This window comes from Rhinoderma darwinii, chromosome 11 (assembly GCF_050947455.1).
Source record: "Rhinoderma darwinii isolate aRhiDar2 chromosome 11, aRhiDar2.hap1, whole genome shotgun sequence".
NCBI lineage: Eukaryota > Metazoa > Chordata > Amphibia > Anura > Rhinodermatidae > Rhinoderma > Rhinoderma darwinii.
Window position 1 is genome coordinate 54,413,391 of NC_134697.1, and position 21,808 is coordinate 54,435,198.

General features: G+C 41.4%; 2 protein-coding genes across 8 annotated transcripts in view; one reads left to right on the forward strand and one right to left on the reverse strand.

Annotated features, from left to right (window-relative positions):
- FAM149B1 (family with sequence similarity 149 member B1) overlaps positions 1-1,306 on the reverse strand; it is a 34,077-nt gene extending 32,771 nt beyond the window's left edge. For 2 of the 5 annotated variants that reach the window (XR_012851049.1, XM_075841536.1), the window contains exons 1-2: positions 1,174-1,305; positions 17-86 (exon numbers count right to left, since the gene is read on the reverse strand). Coding sequence is in view for 4 of the 5 variants with exons in the window: in XM_075841536.1 (XP_075697651.1) it covers positions 17-63 (47 nt within the window). In the remaining variant the exon portion in view is untranslated. Of the gene's footprint in view, positions 1-16; positions 87-1,173 lie in introns of all 5 variants that reach the window. The other 3 variants (XM_075841533.1, XM_075841532.1, XM_075841535.1) reach the window with 3 other exon arrangements.
- On the forward strand, positions 1,287-21,808 carry ECD (ecdysoneless cell cycle regulator). Of its 3 annotated transcripts, none has more exons than XM_075841529.1 (14): positions 1,287-1,376; positions 2,594-2,808; positions 4,121-4,238; positions 5,980-6,067; positions 6,654-6,829; positions 7,736-7,928; positions 8,048-8,176; positions 9,530-9,655; positions 15,371-15,456; positions 16,032-16,138; positions 16,622-16,796; positions 17,569-17,636; positions 17,841-18,046; positions 19,287-21,808. In XM_075841529.1, the coding sequence occupies exons 1-14, from the start codon at positions 1,288-1,290 to the stop codon at positions 19,497-19,499; spliced, it is 1,989 nt and encodes a 662-aa protein (XP_075697644.1). In that variant the 5' UTR covers position 1,287; the 3' UTR covers positions 19,500-21,808. The 3 variants fall into 3 exon arrangements, with proteins under 3 accessions (XP_075697644.1, XP_075697645.1, XP_075697646.1); XM_075841530.1 differs by having other exon boundaries at positions 19,290-21,808; XM_075841531.1 differs by having other exon boundaries at positions 1,320-1,405.

A 21,808-nucleotide genomic window follows, 5' to 3' on the forward strand; every position in this document is an offset into this window, starting at 1 on the left:
TGGACATGGGACTTACAGTTGTGATGTCTGTAATACTGGTTTTCTTTTGTATCTGGGAATCATCCTAGTTCATTTCCTCTTGATGCCTGTTCTCCACAAAAATGTTCACATTAAACTATTTTGAATATCTCCATATCCAGATTTAACATTTTCGGGAACTCAGCTTTCCTAGACTCCTGAATGACAATTCTGCATAGTTGTGCAGCGATACATTCCCCACTGCCATGTAACTAGATGGATTTCTAGGAAAGCTGGTTGACAACCCCTGAACGTGATGTGGATATATTTGCTGTCACCCAGCTTTCCCAGAACACCTGAACAGAACGTTAACAACCTGATACAGGAGGACAACACAGGACTCATATTAGAAAGCTGGTCAGTTAGTTAAAGAGGTTGCCCCATTTCAGCAAATAAAGCATATTCTCTGTAGAGGAAAAAGTTATACAACTTTCCATTTCTGTATCAATTCCTCCCAGTTTTCAAGATCTCTGCTTGCAGTCATTCAATACTTACCTTCTGTCCTGGTCATGTGACACACAGGTGCTTGGCTCATTAGAGGACATAGCTCTGATAACTGTACACTGTAACAAGCCGTGCACCTGTGTGTCCATCACATGACCAGGGCAGATCTCTTACCACTGGAAGTACACAAGGAAGGCTCCTATTTATTGACAGCAAGCAGATATTGAACATCGACACATTTACAGAAAGTATATGTGAAAATGGCATAACTTTTCACAATGAATAGCCTTTATTTGCTGAAACTGTAAACCCCATTCGTCTGCAGGTGAGCACTCCTGTCAATCAAGAGTGGACACAACACGATGTATCCCCTTACCCTACCAGGATGGTGGAGGAAGTCGTGTCCTAGGTGCCGGTCTCTCCTGCCTGCCCCATGATCAGGCCCTGTCAGGTCCCCAAGAAAATAAAGTCTGGGGGTGGTGAGACCAATCCTAACCTCGGCAGATTTAGTTCAATTCCCCAGTTCACACAAAACAACCTACACGTTCAGCCTAATGGTAGAGAATCCTGTGACTTGTAGTTCCATGTCAGTTCTACTTATTTCAACCTCTGAATAACAGCGCATAAATGACGTCATTCCACAACATTTAACCCTTTCTTCTCTGCAATGACACTGATCACTACCCTGCCACGATCACCATAATAACGTACCTTGGTTCTCACCTGCGGTGAAGACTGCTGCACTTCGCTGCAATCAGGCCGCCGTACGGACGCTCTGTAGTCGTCATGACTCCCGCGCACGTCACTGCCTCCTGCGACAGTCACATGTTCCGACTGGAGGCGCTTCGTAATGACGTCAGCGTAGAATCATCCTGGTTCCATTGGAAGTTTGACAGGACTGTTTATCTTGTATGGTAAGAAACTGAGGATTGCCCAAAGCGAGGTAACCCGCCATGCTGACCGATTACCCTGCTCCAACATCCATATATTTGGCAATTGTATTCGTTCGTCACATGCTACTTACAATCTAAGGGGTGCTGTAACTGCTATGGTTGCATGTGGGCACTGTAACTGCTGCGGGCACTATAGGTCCAATGTAACTCCTGTGGGAGAATTATAAGGACACAGTAACTTATAAGATGCCATTATAGGGAATTTGTATTGCCCACTCAAGATCTATTTTCTAATATCCCTGGGGTCTACGGTAGTGATAAGGTTAACACCAACATCCATAGTAGTCTTTGGTAGTTAAGATGGTAATGCCCGTTTCCCTGATAGTCAGGGTACTGAAGGGCTCAATGCCAACATATTTGGTGGTCCGTTTTTGAAGAGGTCAATGGCAACATATAGAGGTCACAATAACCCCTCTACAGACATCATTGGCACATGGAGCGGCGCCTGTACGCTGAAATCACCTATTCAAACGCACGAGACTAGATTCGCTAGGTGCGAGAGGGCGGCGCTAGCGGCTCAGAGTATTATATGTACATAAGAGGTTCTCTGATCTCCTTCTGTGTTTCTGTAAATTCTCGCACTGAGCCACCAGCACAGTCGCCAAGTGGTGCTGCCCTAGGGGCTTAGTACAAAAGTTTACAAAATGATATTTAGTGCAACCTCTGCCAACATCCCTGGTGGTCTAGGGATATAATAGGTTAATGTCAGCATCCCTGGTGGTCTAGAGCAGTAAAGGGTTAATGTCAACATCCTTTATGGTCTACGGTGAAGAGGTTAATCATACCTGGTGTCTAGTCAATTATCCCCCCTAATTGATCGGAACAGGAAAGAATAGTGAGGACTGCGGCTCTGGTTGAACAATTGTAGAGTTCTCTCAGTTTTTGAGCAAAGCAACGTGCCCGATCAATAAGGGGACCGCTCCCTGAATGGGAGGGGGGGGGCGCCACATACTTTTTCACTAGCCTCCTGGTGTTAATTACTGGGCAGGACGGTCACTTACCAGCCAGGTGGCCACTCTCGTTCTGTGGGGGCACTCTGTGTTGGGGGCTCCTAGACCAGGAAAGGTTTGTCCAAATTGGATGTACAAGGGAATTCATAAGAAAATGTATCATACATATCAGCTCTTCCCAAAACATTTAAGTTGTTACAGACACATTCTCCTTTTTGTCTTGGAAAGCTTGCACACCATGGAGAAGCAGAAGAAAATGATGGTTGTGGAAGATTTTGTGGAATATTCTTTTTTCCTGGTGCCTGATGAGCCAAGTGACCCAGTGAAGCTCAAACAGATCATGCAGCAATACATCGAACAAATACTTGCACAATTTGCCCCCGTACTGGCGGATTACATCTGGCAGAACCAATCATTTAATCTGAAGTATAAATCAAGAAAAGGTAACAAGATTTGTTTTGCTTATTGTAAAGAATTTTCCGGAAAAAAAACAACAAAAAGTCCAATGAAATTTACAGTATATGGAGGCTTAAAACTGCTGTACTGGAAAGGGAAATGCCCCAAAAATGTTCCGACTAGAAGGCTTGCACATGTTCCATGTGTATGGCCATCGTAAAGGGGTTTTCCGGTTTTACAGAAATACAGCTTAGGAGTAGTATATACAGTTAGGCCCAGAATTATTTGGACAGTGACACAAGTTTTGGCATTTTAGCTGTTTACCAAACATATTGAATGTACAGTTATATAATCAATATGGGCTTAATGTTCAGACTCTCTAATTTGAGGGTATTCACATCCTAATTCGAGGAAGGGTTTAGGAATTACAGCTCTTTAATATGTAGCTGCCTCTTTTTCAAAGGACCAAAGGTAATGAAACAATTATCTCAAAAACTATTTAATGCGCTGCATGGGCTTTTCCCTCGTTGTTCCATTATCAATTAAGCAGGTAAAAGGTCTGGAGTTGATTCCAGGGGTGGCATTTGCATTTGGAAGCTGTTGCTGTGAACCCACAACATGAGGTAAAAGGAGCTCTCAATGCAAGTGAAACAGACCATCGTTAGGCTAAAAATTAAATGAAGAAATCCATCAGAGAGATAACACAAATGTTAGGAGTGGCCAAATCAACAGTTTGATAAATTTTTTTAAAAAAGAGCACACTGGTGATCTCGTGATCTCCAAAAGGCTTGGACGTCCACAGAAGACAACAGTGGTGGATGATCGCAGAATCCTTTCCATGGTGAAGAAAAACCCCTTCTCAACATCTACTCAAGTGAAGAACACTCTCCTGGAAGTAGGTGTATCAGTATCTAAGTCTACCATAAAGAGAAGACTTTAGTTATTAATACTAAAACCTAGAAAATGATGCAAAGTTTGACGCAGCTTCGTTTTCTGACTTTAGGACAGTCCAAAATGCGCCAGATTTAGAGACGGGCGCCTTTTACAAAATTTAAGCACAATTTACTCCAACGATCCTTTTTTTTTTTTTTTTTTTTAGACTGTATATACATAGCTCACAAAATTGTGGGCTAAAGTATATTTGAAAGTTGCAGAGCTTTTCATTTTACAATTAATGAGGTATATTTTTTTATAAAACTGGAAAATCCCTTTACGGAGACATGGGCGAAATGCGTGGTTTGCTCGCTTCATACTCTAGTGATCCCATTCTGTGACTTGCATGTGTTCTGAATGTCTTTTTGATGTTATTGTGTTTGTCCCAGAATACATGTAGCATTGTTTTCTTTCCTTTTTTATTAGGTGATGTTCCAGCTCATATCGGAGGAATAACACATTTTGGTGATAATATAGAAGACGAGTGGTTTATAGTTTATCTGATCAAACAAATCACAAAAGACTTTCCAGAACTAGCTGCCAGGTGCTGTGATTCATACTGCGTGTATATGGTGGTACAGTACTCATAGCGAATGCATGATACAAATCACATTTACCAAAATATATATATATTAGACAAAAAATAGGCAGCACTCCGTAGAGTGAAAAAATGGGTACTTTATTACCCTCCGGCAACGTTTCAGCTCTTTCCTCTAGAGTCTTTCTCGCTAGAGAGGAGGAAAGTGCTGAAACGTTGCCTGAGGGTAATAAAGTACCCATTTTTTCACTCTACGGAGTGCTGCCTATTTTTTGTCTATATCTATACAGGACAACGGTCTGTTCCCCAGGGCTTGCACCCACCGGCTGCCTGTGCTCCTGGACTTTGGATTATTTATTTATCTATAATTTTTTTATTTTATTTTTATTAAAAAAAAATTCATTTTTGAAATAGATTTAAAATTCTGTGCTGATTTCATTTTATAATAAATCTTTATGGAGTTCAGGGCTTGTTTTCAGATACAAAACTCCAATTATTTATGACTTATTAGGTAAATCGCCGTAGTTTAGGAGAATTTACACTTTATAGTTACGGCGTGCCGGACGTGCTGCTGGATTGAGTACAAGTATATTTATGTATTCACGCTCCCCCGCTCTCCAGCTGCTGATTGACACTTTTCTATATATGTAAAGTAATCGGGAGACGAGTCAATTAGCGGCTGGAGGGCAGGGACAGCGTGAATATATAAATATTATTGGACTCTAATATTATTGCCCTGCATGGTGTCCATTGTCCTGTGATTATAACGTGTAAATTCTCCTAAATTACGGCAATTTAACTAATAAGCGACAGTCCGCTGAAAACCGCGTCTGTCGCTTCTTTATGATGCCCTCAAACAGGGCAGCATAAATATATTACAGATCCGCTTTAAATAAGGATGTGCTGTGTGTCTGCAGTGTCTGTAGCCACCAGTAGGGGCGTTTAGGTGCTTTTATTATTTAATTTAATGAGCTGTAAAGATTCATACGCAGTTAGCTCCCACTAGTGGTGGCTGCTGGCAGCCAGAATTGTATCGTTTGACTATGGCTTTGTGAAGGGAAGCCCCTGTTTGGAGCTCTCTAGCAGAAAAATGGAGTGGCAAACCCCAATCAGAACGGAGAAGCAATAGATATATCTCCATGCAAAAATGTAAAATTCTATTTGATTAAAGGTTTTAGTAATCCCCTATCCCTCAAAGTTGTAATCACCTGGGGTAACCTGCTGAAGTTCCAGCCACCACACTGACCAACTGGAGGTGACAGCGCTGTCATGCCACAGAAATGCTCCACATCACATCATTTCCAGAAATGATAGATCAGATTTAGGCTGGCATGTTAGATGCAGGACATACATAGTAGAAGGTTTTTTTTATGTAGTGCTCCATCAAATGACATCTATGTGCATTATATACTTCTTCCCCTGGAGTTTTCACTGCATACAGGTAAATATACGCCAGCAACTACATAGCACTACTGACTGCAGTATGTGCGCTATTGTGGACTGAACATCAATTTGGTCTGAATGGTTTCTAGAAGAAGCTGCTAGAAATGCCTAAAACTGCACCAGAGACATTTTTAAGGTTCTCTCCCTGCCCTTTCTCCATGTTAATAGTTGTATTAGGAGAACGGTCGTCTTTTGAGATATCCTGATAGTTATTGCTGCCAAACAGAAGACTGTGGAGAGAGGAACAGACTAAACGTCTCTCCACATAGCTGAGCTTTGTATGTTTCTCTCATGTTCGCTGCAGGGTTGAGGACAATGATGGAGAGTTTCTGCTGATCGAGGCAGCCGATTTCTTGCCCAAGTGGTTGAAGCCTGAAAATAGCTCCAATCGGGTATGTACTCTTTTTTTTGTTTTTTTTCTGGACAATCCTTTTAAAGTCAAGTTCACTCACTGAGGCCCTATAGGCTCTCCTAAACACGGCATACAGTGGCTCTGTGAAAGGGGTGCATGCAGCCCGCAAAGCCATTCTATGTGACACCCCCAGGGGCACTGTGTGGCTGGCAATGTCATTTTAGGGCACTATTTGACTGGCACTACTGGGGGGCACTGTTACGGTGTTATGCCTAGCTCAGGCCTGAAGGGGGCGGTGCATGACTGGTATTCTCTCTTTGGAGCCTCTTCTGTGATTCACAGCCCCTCAGGCCCTACACTAGGCATGATCCTTCCAATTGGAGATATTTATGGCATATCTCCTGTTCAGCACTTGAGTGAGAATGAAATGAGGTGGAGATCTGGCCGTGCATACGTGCTGTTCTCCCCATTTTTTTTTGTGGCAATTGCAAAACGCCCCCAAAAGTGGAGCCCCACCTGCCAGACATTTATGGCATATACAGTCCACATGTGAGACAAACAAGACCTGCCAAGTTACACTCCGCTCCTGAGGTTCTGCTGAGTTGCTCTATACTTTGCCTTACCAGGTCTTCTTTTACCGGGGAAAGCTGTGCATTATACCACTGCAGCAAGATGAGGGCGATCTAGCGGACCCAGCTTCCAGTATGAACCTATCACAAGCGCTCGTTTTACTTTCTGCTCATCCAGAGGCCTTTGCAGCAACAGAGTCTATTGCTAAACCTATAAACCGGCGAATTAATGGGTATGGCATTTATTTATTGTGATCACTCTCATTTGTCTTGCTCTGCTTAAATCTGACATTCGGCATATTTGCTGAAACGGTGGTTGGTCAGAATGTATTGTTCTGGCCCCTTTTTATCTGCAATGGTATCTGTATTTTATTGTAGGCTGAGCACGTTGTTAGTCGGCTTGCGTATAATTTGTACAGTATTTGCAATATCAGACAGTAGTTGTCTGAAAAGGTAGTATGTGCAACTGTAATGGCCAATGGCATCTGATATGTGTGGACCATTCATATGACTAAATAGCCCAGTGCTGTCATCTTTCTATCTTATGTGTTGGGCAACTTTAGAGGACTTCTTAGGGTCTGCAGCTTACTAGATGGCAATGTCTACTTTAAGCTTCAGTAAACCTATGAATTATTAGGGCAAATGGACGTTCTAGAGGAGGGGGTGCCCTCTACTACCCAGAGCACAAAGTCACTTTAAAGTGCTGGTGCCGCTCTGGAGCAGTCCGCTTATCCAAGTCTTACATGGCTTCCCATTTATTAGAAAATGTGCGAGGCCCCTGCAGCTTCCCTTAGTCTCCGCTGCAGTACTTGCAACGATCAGCTGATCGCCAGAGGGTCTTCATTTACATAAGGTGTTGCCCCTTCTGGAAGACCAAGTCCATTTAGTTAAATGTATGATCATTTAAAGGGGAAATCTCCTCCTTTTTAGTATAATTTAAAAAAATAGGTCTGTTTTAGGTAAATTATAAGTAAGTTATACTGTTCTGTGTATTGTTTTAGTACATCCAGGAGAGAACCATTCAGATGTGGTGATAAATTGGTATTTAATTGATTATTTTGGCTAATAACATCATTTTCTGACATTTACAGTGTTGATTTTTTTTTCAGTAATTGATGTCTTTTTAAAATATTCTTTAGGTACCCTGAGAAAATTCGGGACTCCTTCCATCGAGCCCATTGTTTGGTTCCTGCTAAGATCGCAGCTATATTAAAAGTGCGTCCGCAGTTGATCGCAGCAGCAGTCCAAGCGTTTTATCTCCGAGACCCTATCGACCTAAAAACCTGTCGCACGTTTCATCATTTCAGACCTGAATTGCGAGTGTTGACGTCTGTAAGAAAACTTCATTTATTCTTCCCTTGATCACACATCATGGCATAGACTTTCTTCTATCCACTGTTACTTATTAAATGTACATATGTTTCATAGATCTCCCAATCTGTCATTCACAGGTGACATTTACAAAGTGTTTATATGCTCAAGTCAGCCAGCAGAGGTTCCATGCTGACAAGCGCAGCGGGTACAGCCTTCCTGCCCTCACGCATCCCCAGTACAAAGCGCATGAGCTGGGAATGAAGCTGGTAAATGGTGTTTATTTGGTCTTAATACCCAGCAGGGACAATAAGTGGTATACTTCTATCTGATCTAACTGATGTAACTGTTTACTTCAAGGGATTTTCTCCAACAATAACATCCACAGCAAAGATGATAAATGTTCTCTCTCATATACCGGTAGTTGTACGGAACGGCAGTGTGCATGCCCATCAATTGCTCCATACAACGCTCCCCCGCCGCGGCCGTCATAGTAGAGAGGAAGGGGGATCCTCTATTCTAGCTATCAGTGGGCGTCTCTGCAGTCGGACCACCTCGATCTAACGTTTATCACCTATCTTGTGGCTTAGGTTATAAATGTTATTTGTGGGAAAACCTTTTAAAAGGATCCCGTCAGTTCCTGGGGAAAGGTTTGTAGATATTGCACTTTAATGTTTGTACGCAACATCACTTTGCATTTAGCTGGTGTGCCATGGATTATAGGATTACAAGCCTGATTAAGGCCTCCTGCTCAGAATTTAAAATATTTAGCATTTACACGTCCTCCATGGAAATTGTGATGAAAATAAGTGTAGCAATAAAGTAAGAGCTTATATGGCCTTGTTCACACAGTGCAGATTTGATGCAGATTTTGCATGCATTTTAAGCCAAAACCAGAATTGGTTCTCTGAGAGGAGACACTTTAAGGCATTCCTTTTATATGTTTCTTCTGCTTAGTTTCCGTTCTTGGTTTTGGCTTAAAGAAACAAATAAACAAAATCTTCATCAAATCTGAACTATGTTAACAAGATCTACAAGGATTACAACAAATGCAGTTTGTGCTTGAACGTCAATAAAGCTTGTTCAATTATGAAATTAACATTTCTGCAACTTTTTTATTTTTCAAATCCTCACCATTTTCAGAATCTCTTGCAGTCAGTGAATGGAAACACATCCAGAGGCTGAAAACCTGTCATGATCAAGTCTGTCAGAGCTCACTCTTGTAATGAGCTGTGCACCTCTGACCTCTTCTATTCACTCTCCGCAAACAGAGATATTAAATATGGTGACGAGTTCAAACACAAAGTATATATTAGAAAGTTGCAGAACTTTTTTCATTATTTAAAGACTGAACTTTATTCATAGAAAACCCTTTTAATATTTCCCAACAATAGAGAATCATTTTGTTTGACCACTCATGAGAATTCTTATGAAAACAAACAATTTCTGTGTTTTAACAAAACAGCTACTTTACTATAAGAGGAACCATTTCTTTAACCAACTAATAATCCAAGTTCTTTTAATAACCAGAGGTCTTTGAATTGTCTTTTTATGAATTTGCAGTTATTTCAGTGTTTGCTGAAGTTGAACGTCCTCATCATTTTTACCTGGTTTTCCATTAGGCGCATGGTTTCGAGATGTTGTGTTCCAAATGTGAAGGGTCTGACGCATTGGCCACAAGACATCCTTTACGTAGCCCACTCTGGACTGGATTTTTAAACAACCTGAAAAAGAACGATTTCTTTAAGGTATGACCAGTTTAATTATTCATAAAAATGTGTAATTGTATTTATTCACTAGATAGATTATCGTCTTAACTCTTACGCTGCCACAACAACTTTCACACTTTTGGAATGCACAAAAATACCTAAATTATAACATTTTACACTCCGCTAAATGTTGTGTAAAAAATGCATAAAAAGTCATGTTTGTGGCTAAAAGTCTGACCCTAGCAGAGCCTGAATCTCACACGACACCTCCTCAAAATAAAAGTTTAAGATGTGCAGAGTTTATACTTGCCACTTATGCCTGTCTACATCATATATCCTTCCAAAAACACCAGGAGTGAATAGTCCAAGAATCTTTTTGAAACAGATGCTGGGACACGTCCGAGTCACTGAGGCTACAAATGGTCTGGTTTGGCGCAGGAGGTGAATACACTTTGTTACTGCTCATCTCACCCTCATAGTAGGAAAAAAAGACCCCCCCCCCCCCCCTAAAACCACATATTCTTTCTCAATGATAATAGAGTTGATAACATAAAGAAACGTTTCTGCATCATTCCCCTGGGGTCTCTGGAAGGCTGTGGAGGGGAGAGGTAACAAGCTGTGATCTTTCTTGCTGCTAACCCTTTCAGCCCCCCCCCCCCCTCCCTTACAGGGACACAGAAACAGGAATTAAAACTTTTCATTCTGCTCCCAATAAGTGCTGCGACCCACATATTGTTTGGTATGATTTGAAAGCTAAGATTCTGAGGTTTAATATGATCCAAAATTTAAGCTCAGCCCTTATATTCTAGTTGCAAAAAAGCTTTTAAAGTCGTGACATATTAGGGTATGTTCACACAGGCAGGGTATGTTTTTTGCAGGCAGAAAAATCTAACTCAAAATTCCTTCAGATTTTGACCTGCCTGCACTCAATTTGCCGCATTTTTTGCACCGTGGGCAAAAAATGCTGCGAAAACCGCTTCATATTAGTGTTAATGGGGTCCTTTGGGGGTTTATGTGAGGTTTTCTGGTATTTCCGAAATCTAGTCACAGCCTGCAGCACAACTCTTGCCATCAAAAACACTGGAACCTGCCGGATCTCAATTAAGTCAATTAGGTTTGTCAGGATTAGCCACAGAATTATCAGTTACATTGGTCATTAGTAACCACATGCTTGTACAGTTGTGCCCTGGCACCTGATGCTGTGGGCATGTACATGCAAAGAGGACAGATTTGATGTAGAGGAGATAAAGGCTCTCTGTTGTCCAGTTTAGAAAACCCATTTTCACATACCCTCTTAAAAAAAAAAATCTGCGTTTAATACGGGAGGGCTCTTTACCAACAGCTTATTTTTGGGGCTCCTAGCAGGGGGACACTTTATGAATAGCTTATTGTCAAGCCACCCTTCTAACAAATAGGGAGTGTCCAAAGTGGGGAACCCCTTTAAGGCAAGTTGGAGAAAAAAGATTGCATTTAGTAGAACAATATTATTTTCATGAAATAAAGGGTTGAAGGAGCCTTTATGTGTTGTGGGTGAGTGGAGGGTTAGAGTATGTGCACACATAGTGTTTTCAGGCGTATTTCGGGGCATTTACTCCTCGAAAAACACCTGAAAAAACGGAAGCAGAACGCCGACAAACATCTGCCCATTGATTTCAATGGGAAATACGGCGTTCTGTTCTGACGGAGCGTTTTTTTTACGCATCATTTTCTAAAAACGGCGCGTAAAAAGATGCTCGCAAAAAAGAAGTGCATGTCACGTCTTGAGCCGTTTTTCACTGACTCCATAGAAAAACAGCTCCAAAAACGGCCATAAAAAACGCAGTGAAAAACTTGAGTGGCTTAAAAAAACATCTGAAAATCAGGAGCAGTTTTCCCCAGATAACAGCTCCGCATTTTCAGACGTTTTTGAGTTTGCGTGTGCACATACCCTTATTATTATTTTATTTAATTATTTCTTCTTTTAGGGGCCTCCGTCGCAGATCCGGCAGAAATGAAAAGAAACCATAGTACAGCGTTCGGCACTATAGTAAAACCACGGACATCCCGACGGAAAGTTGACTAAACCCATTAAAGTCAATGGGTTCCGTCGGCCGCCGGCGGTGCAACGGAACAGTCTCTGCCAATTTTCCTTGTTCTGCTCCTCTGACGGAGCAGAGCAACGGAAAACCCACAACGCAGATGTGAACAGAGCCTAAACCAGTTTTAGGGGTCACCTTGCCTCCCAAAAAATAGGATAAAAAGTGATCAAAAAGTTGCATGTACCCAAAAATGATAATAACTACAGCTCGTCCCGCAAAAAAACAGCCCTCATACCACTACGTCTTTAAATAAATAAAATTAGTTAAGGCTCCAATAAGTCAGGAAATAAAAAAATATGCAGTTGTGCCGGCCCGAGGGGAAGATTTCTTCTGTTTCAAGAGGCGATTTATCAAGGCCCTAAAATCAGGGAAAGTGTAGGGCCCAAACACATCTGCTGGAAGCAAGGGTGCCCGTATTATAACAGGACAACACTTTCCCAGCAAAATTCCCCAAACTACAAATGTGCGGAGTGCGGACCAAAAGGGGGATAAGAAAGGACATTTATTAGTGAGACACCGGCCTGTGCAGAAAGGATTGTGTCACAGCGTAGCACACATCTATGGATTATTTTACCCCATTATTATACCACCTGACTATGCCCCTGATATACTCTGCCCAGTTTACATGTACCCCCACATTATAAAACTAAAATACCAGTAAAACTCCAAACATAACTACTACCAAGCAAAATCCACGCTCCAAAAGCCAAATGGTGCTCCCTCCCTTCTGAACCCTACAGTGTGCCCAAACAGCAGTTTATTTTCACATATATGGCATCGCGATACCCGTGAGAACCCTTTTAACAATTTTTGGGGTGTCTCTCCAGTGGCACAAGCTGGGCACGACATATTTGCCACTGAAATGGCATATCTTGGAAAAAATTGAAATTTTTACTTTGCACCATCCGCAGCGCAATGATTTATGGAAAAGACCTGTTGGGTGATAATGCCCACTACACCTTAATAAATGCCTAGAGGGGTGCAGTTTCCAAAATGGGGTCACTTCTCAGGTGTTTCTTTTATTATTTCACATCAGAGCCTCTTCAGTTGTGAACCAATACTTTGTAAATCGCCAAATTAGGCCTCAACTTCTCATGGTACCCTTTCACTCCTACTCCTACAAATAGAGAGAGTCAATAATTACACAATAATCATAATATAATGAAAAAAAGTTTTTACTTTATTGAAGACGTATACAAAAATGATTAAAAATGAGTCGTACAATGCAAATGATGGCGATCCTGATTTAACATGGCCATGTGCACACACCTGGATGGAGGTAAGAGACCATGAAAACTAACACAAATAGACACCCATGTTGGAACTTCTGCACAGGGAATGACGCCAGACCTGATACGCGTTTCGGCTGATACCTTTGTCCGGGGGTCCATGGTCTCTTACCTCCATGTGTGTGTGCGCATGGCCATGTTAAATCATGATCCACTTTCTATTTGCCTTACGGCCATGCTGAATAGTGTGCCCACAATTTGATCACATTTGTCATGACTTTTTCTGGGGGCAGCTTTTTGGCTTCTTTCTGGTTGTTACTATATTTGTTTATTCATATTCAGGCTGGTGGACATGGTTTTTTCATATGTTGGACCTGCATTACATAATTTCACTGTTGGTCCTGACAGCTTGTTTTGTAATTTCTAGCTGGAATTTGTTCCAACACGAGTTCTATCAGATATTGTATTTACACACACATCTTTTCGCAAAAGGTCTCATTGCAATAGTTCTTCATATATATATATACCAGTAAACTATGTCATTTTTCACATATCTTTTGACTCCAATACATACTCCTGGCACAGGCTGACGCCATCATTTGCATTGTACGACTTTTTTTTTTTATAGTTTTCGGATACATGTCTTCAATAAAGTTAAAAAAACTTTTTTTCATTATGATTATTGTGTAATTATTGACCCTCTCTATTTGTAGGTTTTCTCTCGATGTCCTTTTGGGTCAATGCACCAAGTTACGCTTGGTATACTTTTCTTAAATGCCCTAGAAATCATGGATATATGTGAATTATTTCACATTTATAATCTATTTATGTTTGGTTACATATCTCTGCCATTTTTTTCTTCTTCAATGTACAGATAGGCTTTGTCTTTCACTCCTGAGCCTGGTCGAATGCCCAGGCAAAAGATTAGGGCCACATGTAGGGTGTTTCCAGAACCGGTAAACACAGCATAATAATTAGAGAGCTGTTTTGTTACGGTGGCACAAGCTGGGCACCACATATTGGCATATCTACGGAAAAAATCCAATTTTCACTCTGCAACATCGAGGGCACACTACTTTCTGAAAAACGCCTGCGGGGTTAATATGCTCACTACACCCCTAGGTGAATACTTCAAGGGGTGTAATTTCCTAAATGGAGTCACTTTTTGGGCATTGTCACAATTTTGGTCCCTCAGGGGCTTTGCAAATGCGACATGGCCTCCGCAAACCATTCCAGCTAAATCCGAGCTCCAAAAGCGCTCTTTCCTTTCTAAGCCCTGCCGTGTGTCCAAACAGCCGTTTATGACCACATGTGGGGTATTGTTTTACTCGGGAGAAATTGCTTTACAAATGTTGCAGTGCTTTTTCTCCTTTTAGTCCTTGTGAAAATGAGAAAAAAATCGGCTAAACCTAGATTTTCATTTTCACGGCCTACTTGCAATAATTTCTGCAAAAAACCTGTGGGGTCAAAATGCTCACTATACCCCTCGATAATTTCCTTGAGGGGCGTAGTTTCCCAAATGGGGTCACTTTTGAGAGATTTCCACAGATACATTTAAATGTAGAAAAATGCAAATTTATGCAATTTTTCGCTAAATTTTGGTGGTTTTCACAATTAAATACTGAATGTATCGAGCAAATTTTGCCAGTAACATAAAGTCCAATGTGTCATAAGAAAACAATCTCTGAATTGCTTGGATAGGTAAAAGCATTCCGAAGTTATTACCACAGTTAAGGGTATGTTCACACGATGTGTTTTCAGACATAATTTGAGCCGTTTACGACTCGAATTACGCCTGAAAAAATGGCACCATTACGCCTCCAAAAATCTGCCCACTGCTTGCAATGGGATTTACGGTGTTCTGTTCCCACGAGGTGTAATTTTACGCGTCATTTTCAAAATACAGCGCGTAAAAAGACGCCGCGTAAAAAGAAGTGCAGGTCATTTCTTGGGACGTTTTTGGAGCCGTTTTTTATTGACTCCCTTGAAATAAAATACGCCGCAAAAAACGCGAGTTGCTACAAAAACGTCTGAAAATACGGAGAGGTTTTCAAGCGAAAACAGCTCCAGATTTTCAGATGTATATTGCGAAGCCGTAAGAACCCAGCCTAACACTCCTGGCAAACTGTTATACTGTGTAATGCTTAGTGCAGGGCCTGAGGGGCTCAGGGATTCTTTCTATGGTGTTCTTTGAAATTGTCATGCACGCCCCCTAAGGTTCTGCACCAGGCATAGCACCGTGTTATGCCCAGAGTGTTATTTTAATATACAGACCGGGTCATTCAGTATTTTAGGAGAACGCGTACATAGGTTCGTATTACAAATAGTTCCTTAACAAGCATTTTAAGATATAAGTGCTTTTTGGGTTTAAAACCTTGCAGCTATTTACATTTCTCTGCCGTAACTACTTGTTATTTGTGTCTAACTGCCTTGGCTTCACTTTTTAGGGTGAAATGGAGGGATCCGCACAATATTGTGAACTTTTGAAGAAAGCTGAAATTTACTTCCAGCAGTCCGTATTCAAGCCAGATAGGTAAGCGGTATATAAAAATGTTTTTAAAAACGTACAGTAAAATTATGATTTAACACAGATTCTTGGGATCGGTGAGGGGCCAGATTATGAAATGTGAACCATCAAAGAGAAGACGTCACGGCAGACGCATTGTACTAAACTGCCCCATTATTTAGTGGCTTCTGAAGGTCATGGGAAGGTCCCCGACCCACACTCTTGCCTCGATATGCACACACCTGCGCACTATTAATTGCACGTCCGATCTGACGAATGCCTTGCAACCAGCTATGGACCACTGTGAAGCGGAGAGAGACTAGAAAGAGCATCTCTCTGGGGGACATGGCACTTCCGCACATTAGGACAGTCCAAAGATTTTTTAATTTTGCAATGGTAGTGCTATAGGGGAATTGAACACTTGCTGCCAGGCTCCCCACAGATAACGGCTGATGTGGGTCCCAGCAGCCGGACACCGAGATCAGGTTATCGTTGAGGACCCTTCTAACAAAAAGAGATTGCCCAAAGCTTTCCCATTTCCCCGATCTTATATAGTCTCCAGAGTGATCTGGAATACCTGATGAAACATTGACTTTACCTAGTTCAGCAAACCTGAGTCCTGGTGAAGAAGTCCTGAGATTACTTGGCACCCTGACTGTTAACATGGAGGAGCTGAAAAAAGAAGAGACTCGTCTTCCTCCGGATGAAGGTAAATCTTCACATCCTCCCAAACTCAAGATCGGCATCAGTTTTATTGTGATAACGTCTAACCAAACATCACCATGATAACCGGCATCTGAAATCTCACTAGAGCAGGCTCAACTTTGATAAACCTGCATTTATATATCGGGGATCACCTTGCATTCAGCCTGTTCCCTGTTGGTCCATATTTAAAGTAAAAAATGCTGTAAATGGCGACTTGCATTCTGCCGATGTAGTTGAATTTGCTGCAGCCCTGCGAGCTTCTTATCACGTCATTGCCACTACCGCTTACACTTATACACTTCTTCACACTACCCAATGTCCACCATCTCACGGTTTAGATGATCTGTTGTGAGCTTTGCATTGGGAAGGGACACTAGATTGTTTGGACTACATTTTCTTCAGGTATGGTTATCCTACATAACCAAAGAATATAGGGATTATAATAAGAACATATCCCATCCATTGTAACATGCTTGTTTGCTTGAAGATGACGGCTGGTTGGACTTGTCACCAGAAATGTTGGAGCAGATCTTGCAGAAGGCTGCAGGCTCCAATGAAGTGGCCACTGAGTATGACACCCAATATAACTTGTGTGAAGTGACTGACAGCATGAAGGCGTTTATCTCCAAAGTGTCTTCACATGAAGGAGCGGAGGTGCCCTGGTATGTACGGTATATTCATTAAATGTTCCTTACTATTAAGTCATTCTTGTATTCAAGATTTTGCTGGCCGCCAAATACCAGAGTATGCCTAATATTAAACACCACCAGCAGCGAGATTGTGTTTTTTTTTACAGGTAGCCCCCACCCGCAACATTGAAAATGAATACATAAAATAATTTTCCTAAAGGCTGTGGTTGCCTTTGACATGGAAAAATTACTTTTACATACACCAGTCAGTCATAACATTAAAACCACTGACCGGCGAAGTGAATAACATGGATTATCTTGTTGCAATGACATCTATCAAGGGTCAGAATATATTTTGCAGCAAGTGAACAGTCAGAACTTGAAATTGATGTGTTGGAAGCAGGAAAAATGGGCAAGTGTGAGGATCTGAGCGACTTGGACAAGGGACAAGTTGTGATGGGTAGATGACTGGGTCTGAGTAGCTCCAAAATGGCAGGTCTTGTGGGGTGTTCCCGTTATCCAGTGATTAGTAATTACCAGAAGTGTTCTGTGGAAGGACAAACTGCGAACCCGACAATAGGGTCATATGTCATAAATGTCCCTCATGGGAAGACCCCTTTAAGGGGTTACACAAAACCTGTCTCCGTATGGAAGATGACTATACCACAGACTGGTGAAGAGGCCGTCTGTGGGCATCTTCCTATCCCATTAATTAGGGCTGGCGCTACATACAGACCTATGTTGCCTGGTTTTTAGCCACTGTTACTAATATAAGTACATGCTTTTGTTTTCATGACATTTGCAGGAATCCTGCAGAAGCACCAGTCACATTTGATGTTGATTCTTTCACGAGTGCTTTGGAAAAAATCCTTGGTGAGTTTTCTTTTGTTGGGTTATTGTTATGGTTTGAGTCTTACTCTAGCATAAGATAAATAAAACTGAAATTCTCACATTTCTATGGGGAAACAACAATAATATTGAAATTGTGACTTTTTTTTACGGTGCCAATAAGCTTTTCGAGCTGCAGAGCGTTCCTTTCAGAAAGACATTCCATTCATTCTCTTATTAATTCCACAGGTCCAAGTCCAGAAGAACTTGATTCTGATGATCTGGACTCAGAAGAAGACTTTGAGTTACTAAACAGCGATGAAGATTTGGATGATGATCAAGCCACATCAGTGAACGCAGATGCCCTGCAAAGCCTACACTCTTATATGGATGTTATGGACCGGGAACTGGCACAGACAAACATTGGGAAAAGCTTCACCAAGAAGAAAAATGCGGTAATTATTTTAAAGAGACTCTGTCACCACATTATAAGTGCCCTGTCTCCTACATAAGGAGATCGGCGTTATAATGTAGGTGACAGTAATGCTTTTTATTTAAAAAAACGATCTATTTTCACCACTTTATTAGAGATTTTAGATTTATGCTAATGAATTGCTTAATGGCCAATGGGCGTATTTTTACTTTAGACCAAGTGGGCGTTGTACAGGGGAGTGTATGACGCTAACCAATCAGTGACCAATCAGCGTCATGCACTCCTCTCCATTCATTTACACAGCGCATAGGGATCCTGCTAGATCCTTATGTGCTGTCTTATACTAACACATTAACGATACTGAAGTGTTTACACAGTGAATAGACATTCCACGGGATGTCTATTCACAATCTCTGCACTTCGTTACTCTGTCTGTGTTAGTTACAGCAGAGGAAGCGTGATCTCGTTGTAACCTGTCATTTACCGCATAATCTCGCGAGATCACGCTTCCTCTGCTGTAACGAAGTGCAGAGATTGTGAATAGACATCCTGTGGAATGTCTATTCACTGTCTAAACACTTCAGTATTGTTAATGTGTTAGTATAAAACAGGACATAAGGATCTAGCAGGATCCCTATATGCTGAGTAAATGAATGGAGAGGAGTGCATGATGCCGATTGGTCAGCATCATACACTCCCCTGTACGACGCCTACTTGGTCGAAAGTAAAAACACGCCCACTTGGGCATTAAGACACTCGTGAGAATAAATCTAAAATCGCTAATAAAGTGGTGAAAACAGATCGTTTTTTTAAAATAAAAAGTATTACTGCCACCTACATTATAGCGCCGCTCTCCTTATATAGGAGATAGGGCACTTATAATGTGGTGACAGAGTCTCTTTAATTTTCATCAGGTAGCTTGTAAGTTCACGATCAACATTTTTTTGACGTAGTGCGGGGAGGTCACTCTTAGGCTTTGTTCAGACATCAAATTTTCACTTGTATTTTGGCTTGAAAACCGCACTTATTCTGTACTGAAATACATGTGAAAACCGCTTACAAACGACGTTTGATTGATTTTAATGCAAAACAGCCCTATTTTTCATACAAATTTTCCACACACGGAATTGAAAACTGTGTCGCGTTGCGACGCGTATATTAACCAATTGAATGGGCAATGACGTGTCGCCTCTTTCCACTTCAAATATCTGCCGCGTAAACAAAGCCTTGCATATTATTCCTAATTTTCCTTTCTTTCCAAGCAGGAAGTATTCCAGCCCACAAAAGCTGATGAGGAGGAAGAGGTGAATGCCGATGAGACAGACTTGACCCCAGTGGATGTGGACCTAAACTTGGTCACAAATATTCTTGAATCGTTCAGCTCTCAATCTGGACTGGCTGGACCAGTTTCTAACTTATTACAAAGTATGGGTGTACACCTTCCTGAAAACACGGACCAGGAGACCCTGAAATAAACCCTGGACCCTGGGATCACAGTTCTGGTGTTTTTGGACTTCGCTATGATTTAGGCTGGGTTTACAAACATTAGATATTTGGTCACCATTCAAATATAAATGTATCTGAGGGAAATGTATTAATATTTAACTAAAATAAGAAAAGCTTGTTAAAATTGTTCTAAACCTAGCAAAATATCTGAACAATTGTTTGTGTATTCAGATTGCTATAATTGGGGGTCAAAAAAATAAGCAAGTTGAAGTTTAGGGCTTGTCCACACGTAACTGAATTGCTGCGTAGTTTCCATCTTGAATTGCGGATACAGCAGAATACAGTAGCAGCAAAAGTGGGTGAGATTTAACAAATCTCATCCACACGCTGCGGAAAATTTCTAAGCAAAAATTCACCTGCGGTGCGTATTTTTCGTACCACAGCATGTCAATTCCTGCTGCAGAAAGTGGACTGGATTGCTGCGTTTTTCAAAGAAGTTGTCACCATCTCCCAGCATTGAAAAAAACGCCGCAAAATCCGCAACATTTTCTGCAGTAAAAAACGCAGGAAATAGTGTTTTTTAATTCCGTTACATGTGAACAAGCCCTAGTTCTTATTATTATTCCGTATTACTGGATGACATAACTTTTATCTTAGCCAGTTAGGAATCCCAGATGTGTATAGGTGTAGATATATGTAGTAGAGGTCATAGCATGTAAGGAAACCCTGCGCTAAATGCCTCAAGTACGCAGCACATATCTACCAGTTACTTCAGGATTTAAAGAGGACCTGTCACCTGCCCAAAAAACTGCTTCTTTGTTAGATTGCAGGCGTCTCACAGATTCTGCAGCTTTTAATGTTTTTCTTCTAGTCCCCACCGTTACTCCGACATCAGGGCTGTTATTTCTGGTGTCTGATATGCAAATGAGACCTGGTGTTACCCGCCCACTCATTTGCATATCGGACACCTGAACTAACGGCTCCGATATCTCCGCAACGGTGGGGGCTAGAAGAAAAAAAGAAAAGCGTCAGAATCTGTCCGGTGCCTGCAATCTAACGGAGATGCCAGCTGCAGTTTTTTGGGCATGTGACAGGTTCTCTGTTAAAGGGATTCTTTAATTGGCAAGATTGATGGCATATCCCAAGGATTTGTCATCAGAATGTGATCCAATCGCAAAAAAACGGTTTGATCGGACAGAGAGCCACTCTTGTTCTTGCACTCTCTAGTATTAGGGTATGTTCACACGTAGTCAACCAAAACGTCTGAAAATCCAGAGCTGTTTTCAAGGGAAAACAGACCCTGCTTTTCAGACGTTTTTTACCAACTCGCATTTTTACCAACTCGTTTTTGGAGCTGTTTTCATTGGAGTCTATAAGAAAACAGCTCCAAAAACGTCTGAAAGAAGTGTCCTGCACTTCTTTTGACGAGGCTGTATTTTTACGAGTCGTCGTTTGACAGCTGTCAAACGACGACGCGTAAATAACAGGTCGTCTGCACAGTACGTCGGCAAACCCATTCAAATGAATGGGCAGATGTTTGCCGACGTATTGCAGCCCTATTTTCAGACGTAAAACGAGGCATAATACGCCTCGTATACGTCTGAAATTTGGCCGTGTGAACATACCCTTAAAGCATAGCCCCATCCACTACAATGGGGGTCGAACTGATCAAACACGGAAGGCATATCCTAGTGATCTGCCATCAATGTTGAACAGATTTTTATCTTCTCAGTATCAATTCAACAGAATAAGGAAGTGAAAGTAACGAGCTTCCTCCTATATCGCACTGCATTTACTGGTAGCCTGAGCTAAAAGTGGGAACAAACACCCCCACCCCCCCCCCCCCCCCCCATTAATGTACCACCCATGGAGGTGCTAGATCTACAATACAGTGGTATATTTTTATTGCATTGATGACCTGGCACGTTTTATTTATGCATATGTGTCATTTTTGCTGGACTACCGAACAATTCTTAAAGAAACAGTAAACCCACCGTTCATCTTTTATATCCTCCCAATGCTTTCAGTGCCTTATACGCTGGTGGAGAGCACGTAACGCATGTCATTTTCTAATATAGGATTGTCTGAAATAATCGGGAGGGGGAGGGGAAGGGGGGTGCCATTTAGTCTGATACGGCATTGATGTCTGTAGTACAAATGTTTGTTTTGTAGATTTATGCCTAAAATGAGAAAAAAAATGTGACCATGTATATTATTGTCTGGGTTTCCTGAGCTTGTCTTAGATGTTATAAAAGTGTTTTTTATTTTTAACGTATTTTTTTTCAAATAATGAAAATGTTCTTTTCAAGATAAAAAAGACAGAAACCTTTTATTACAA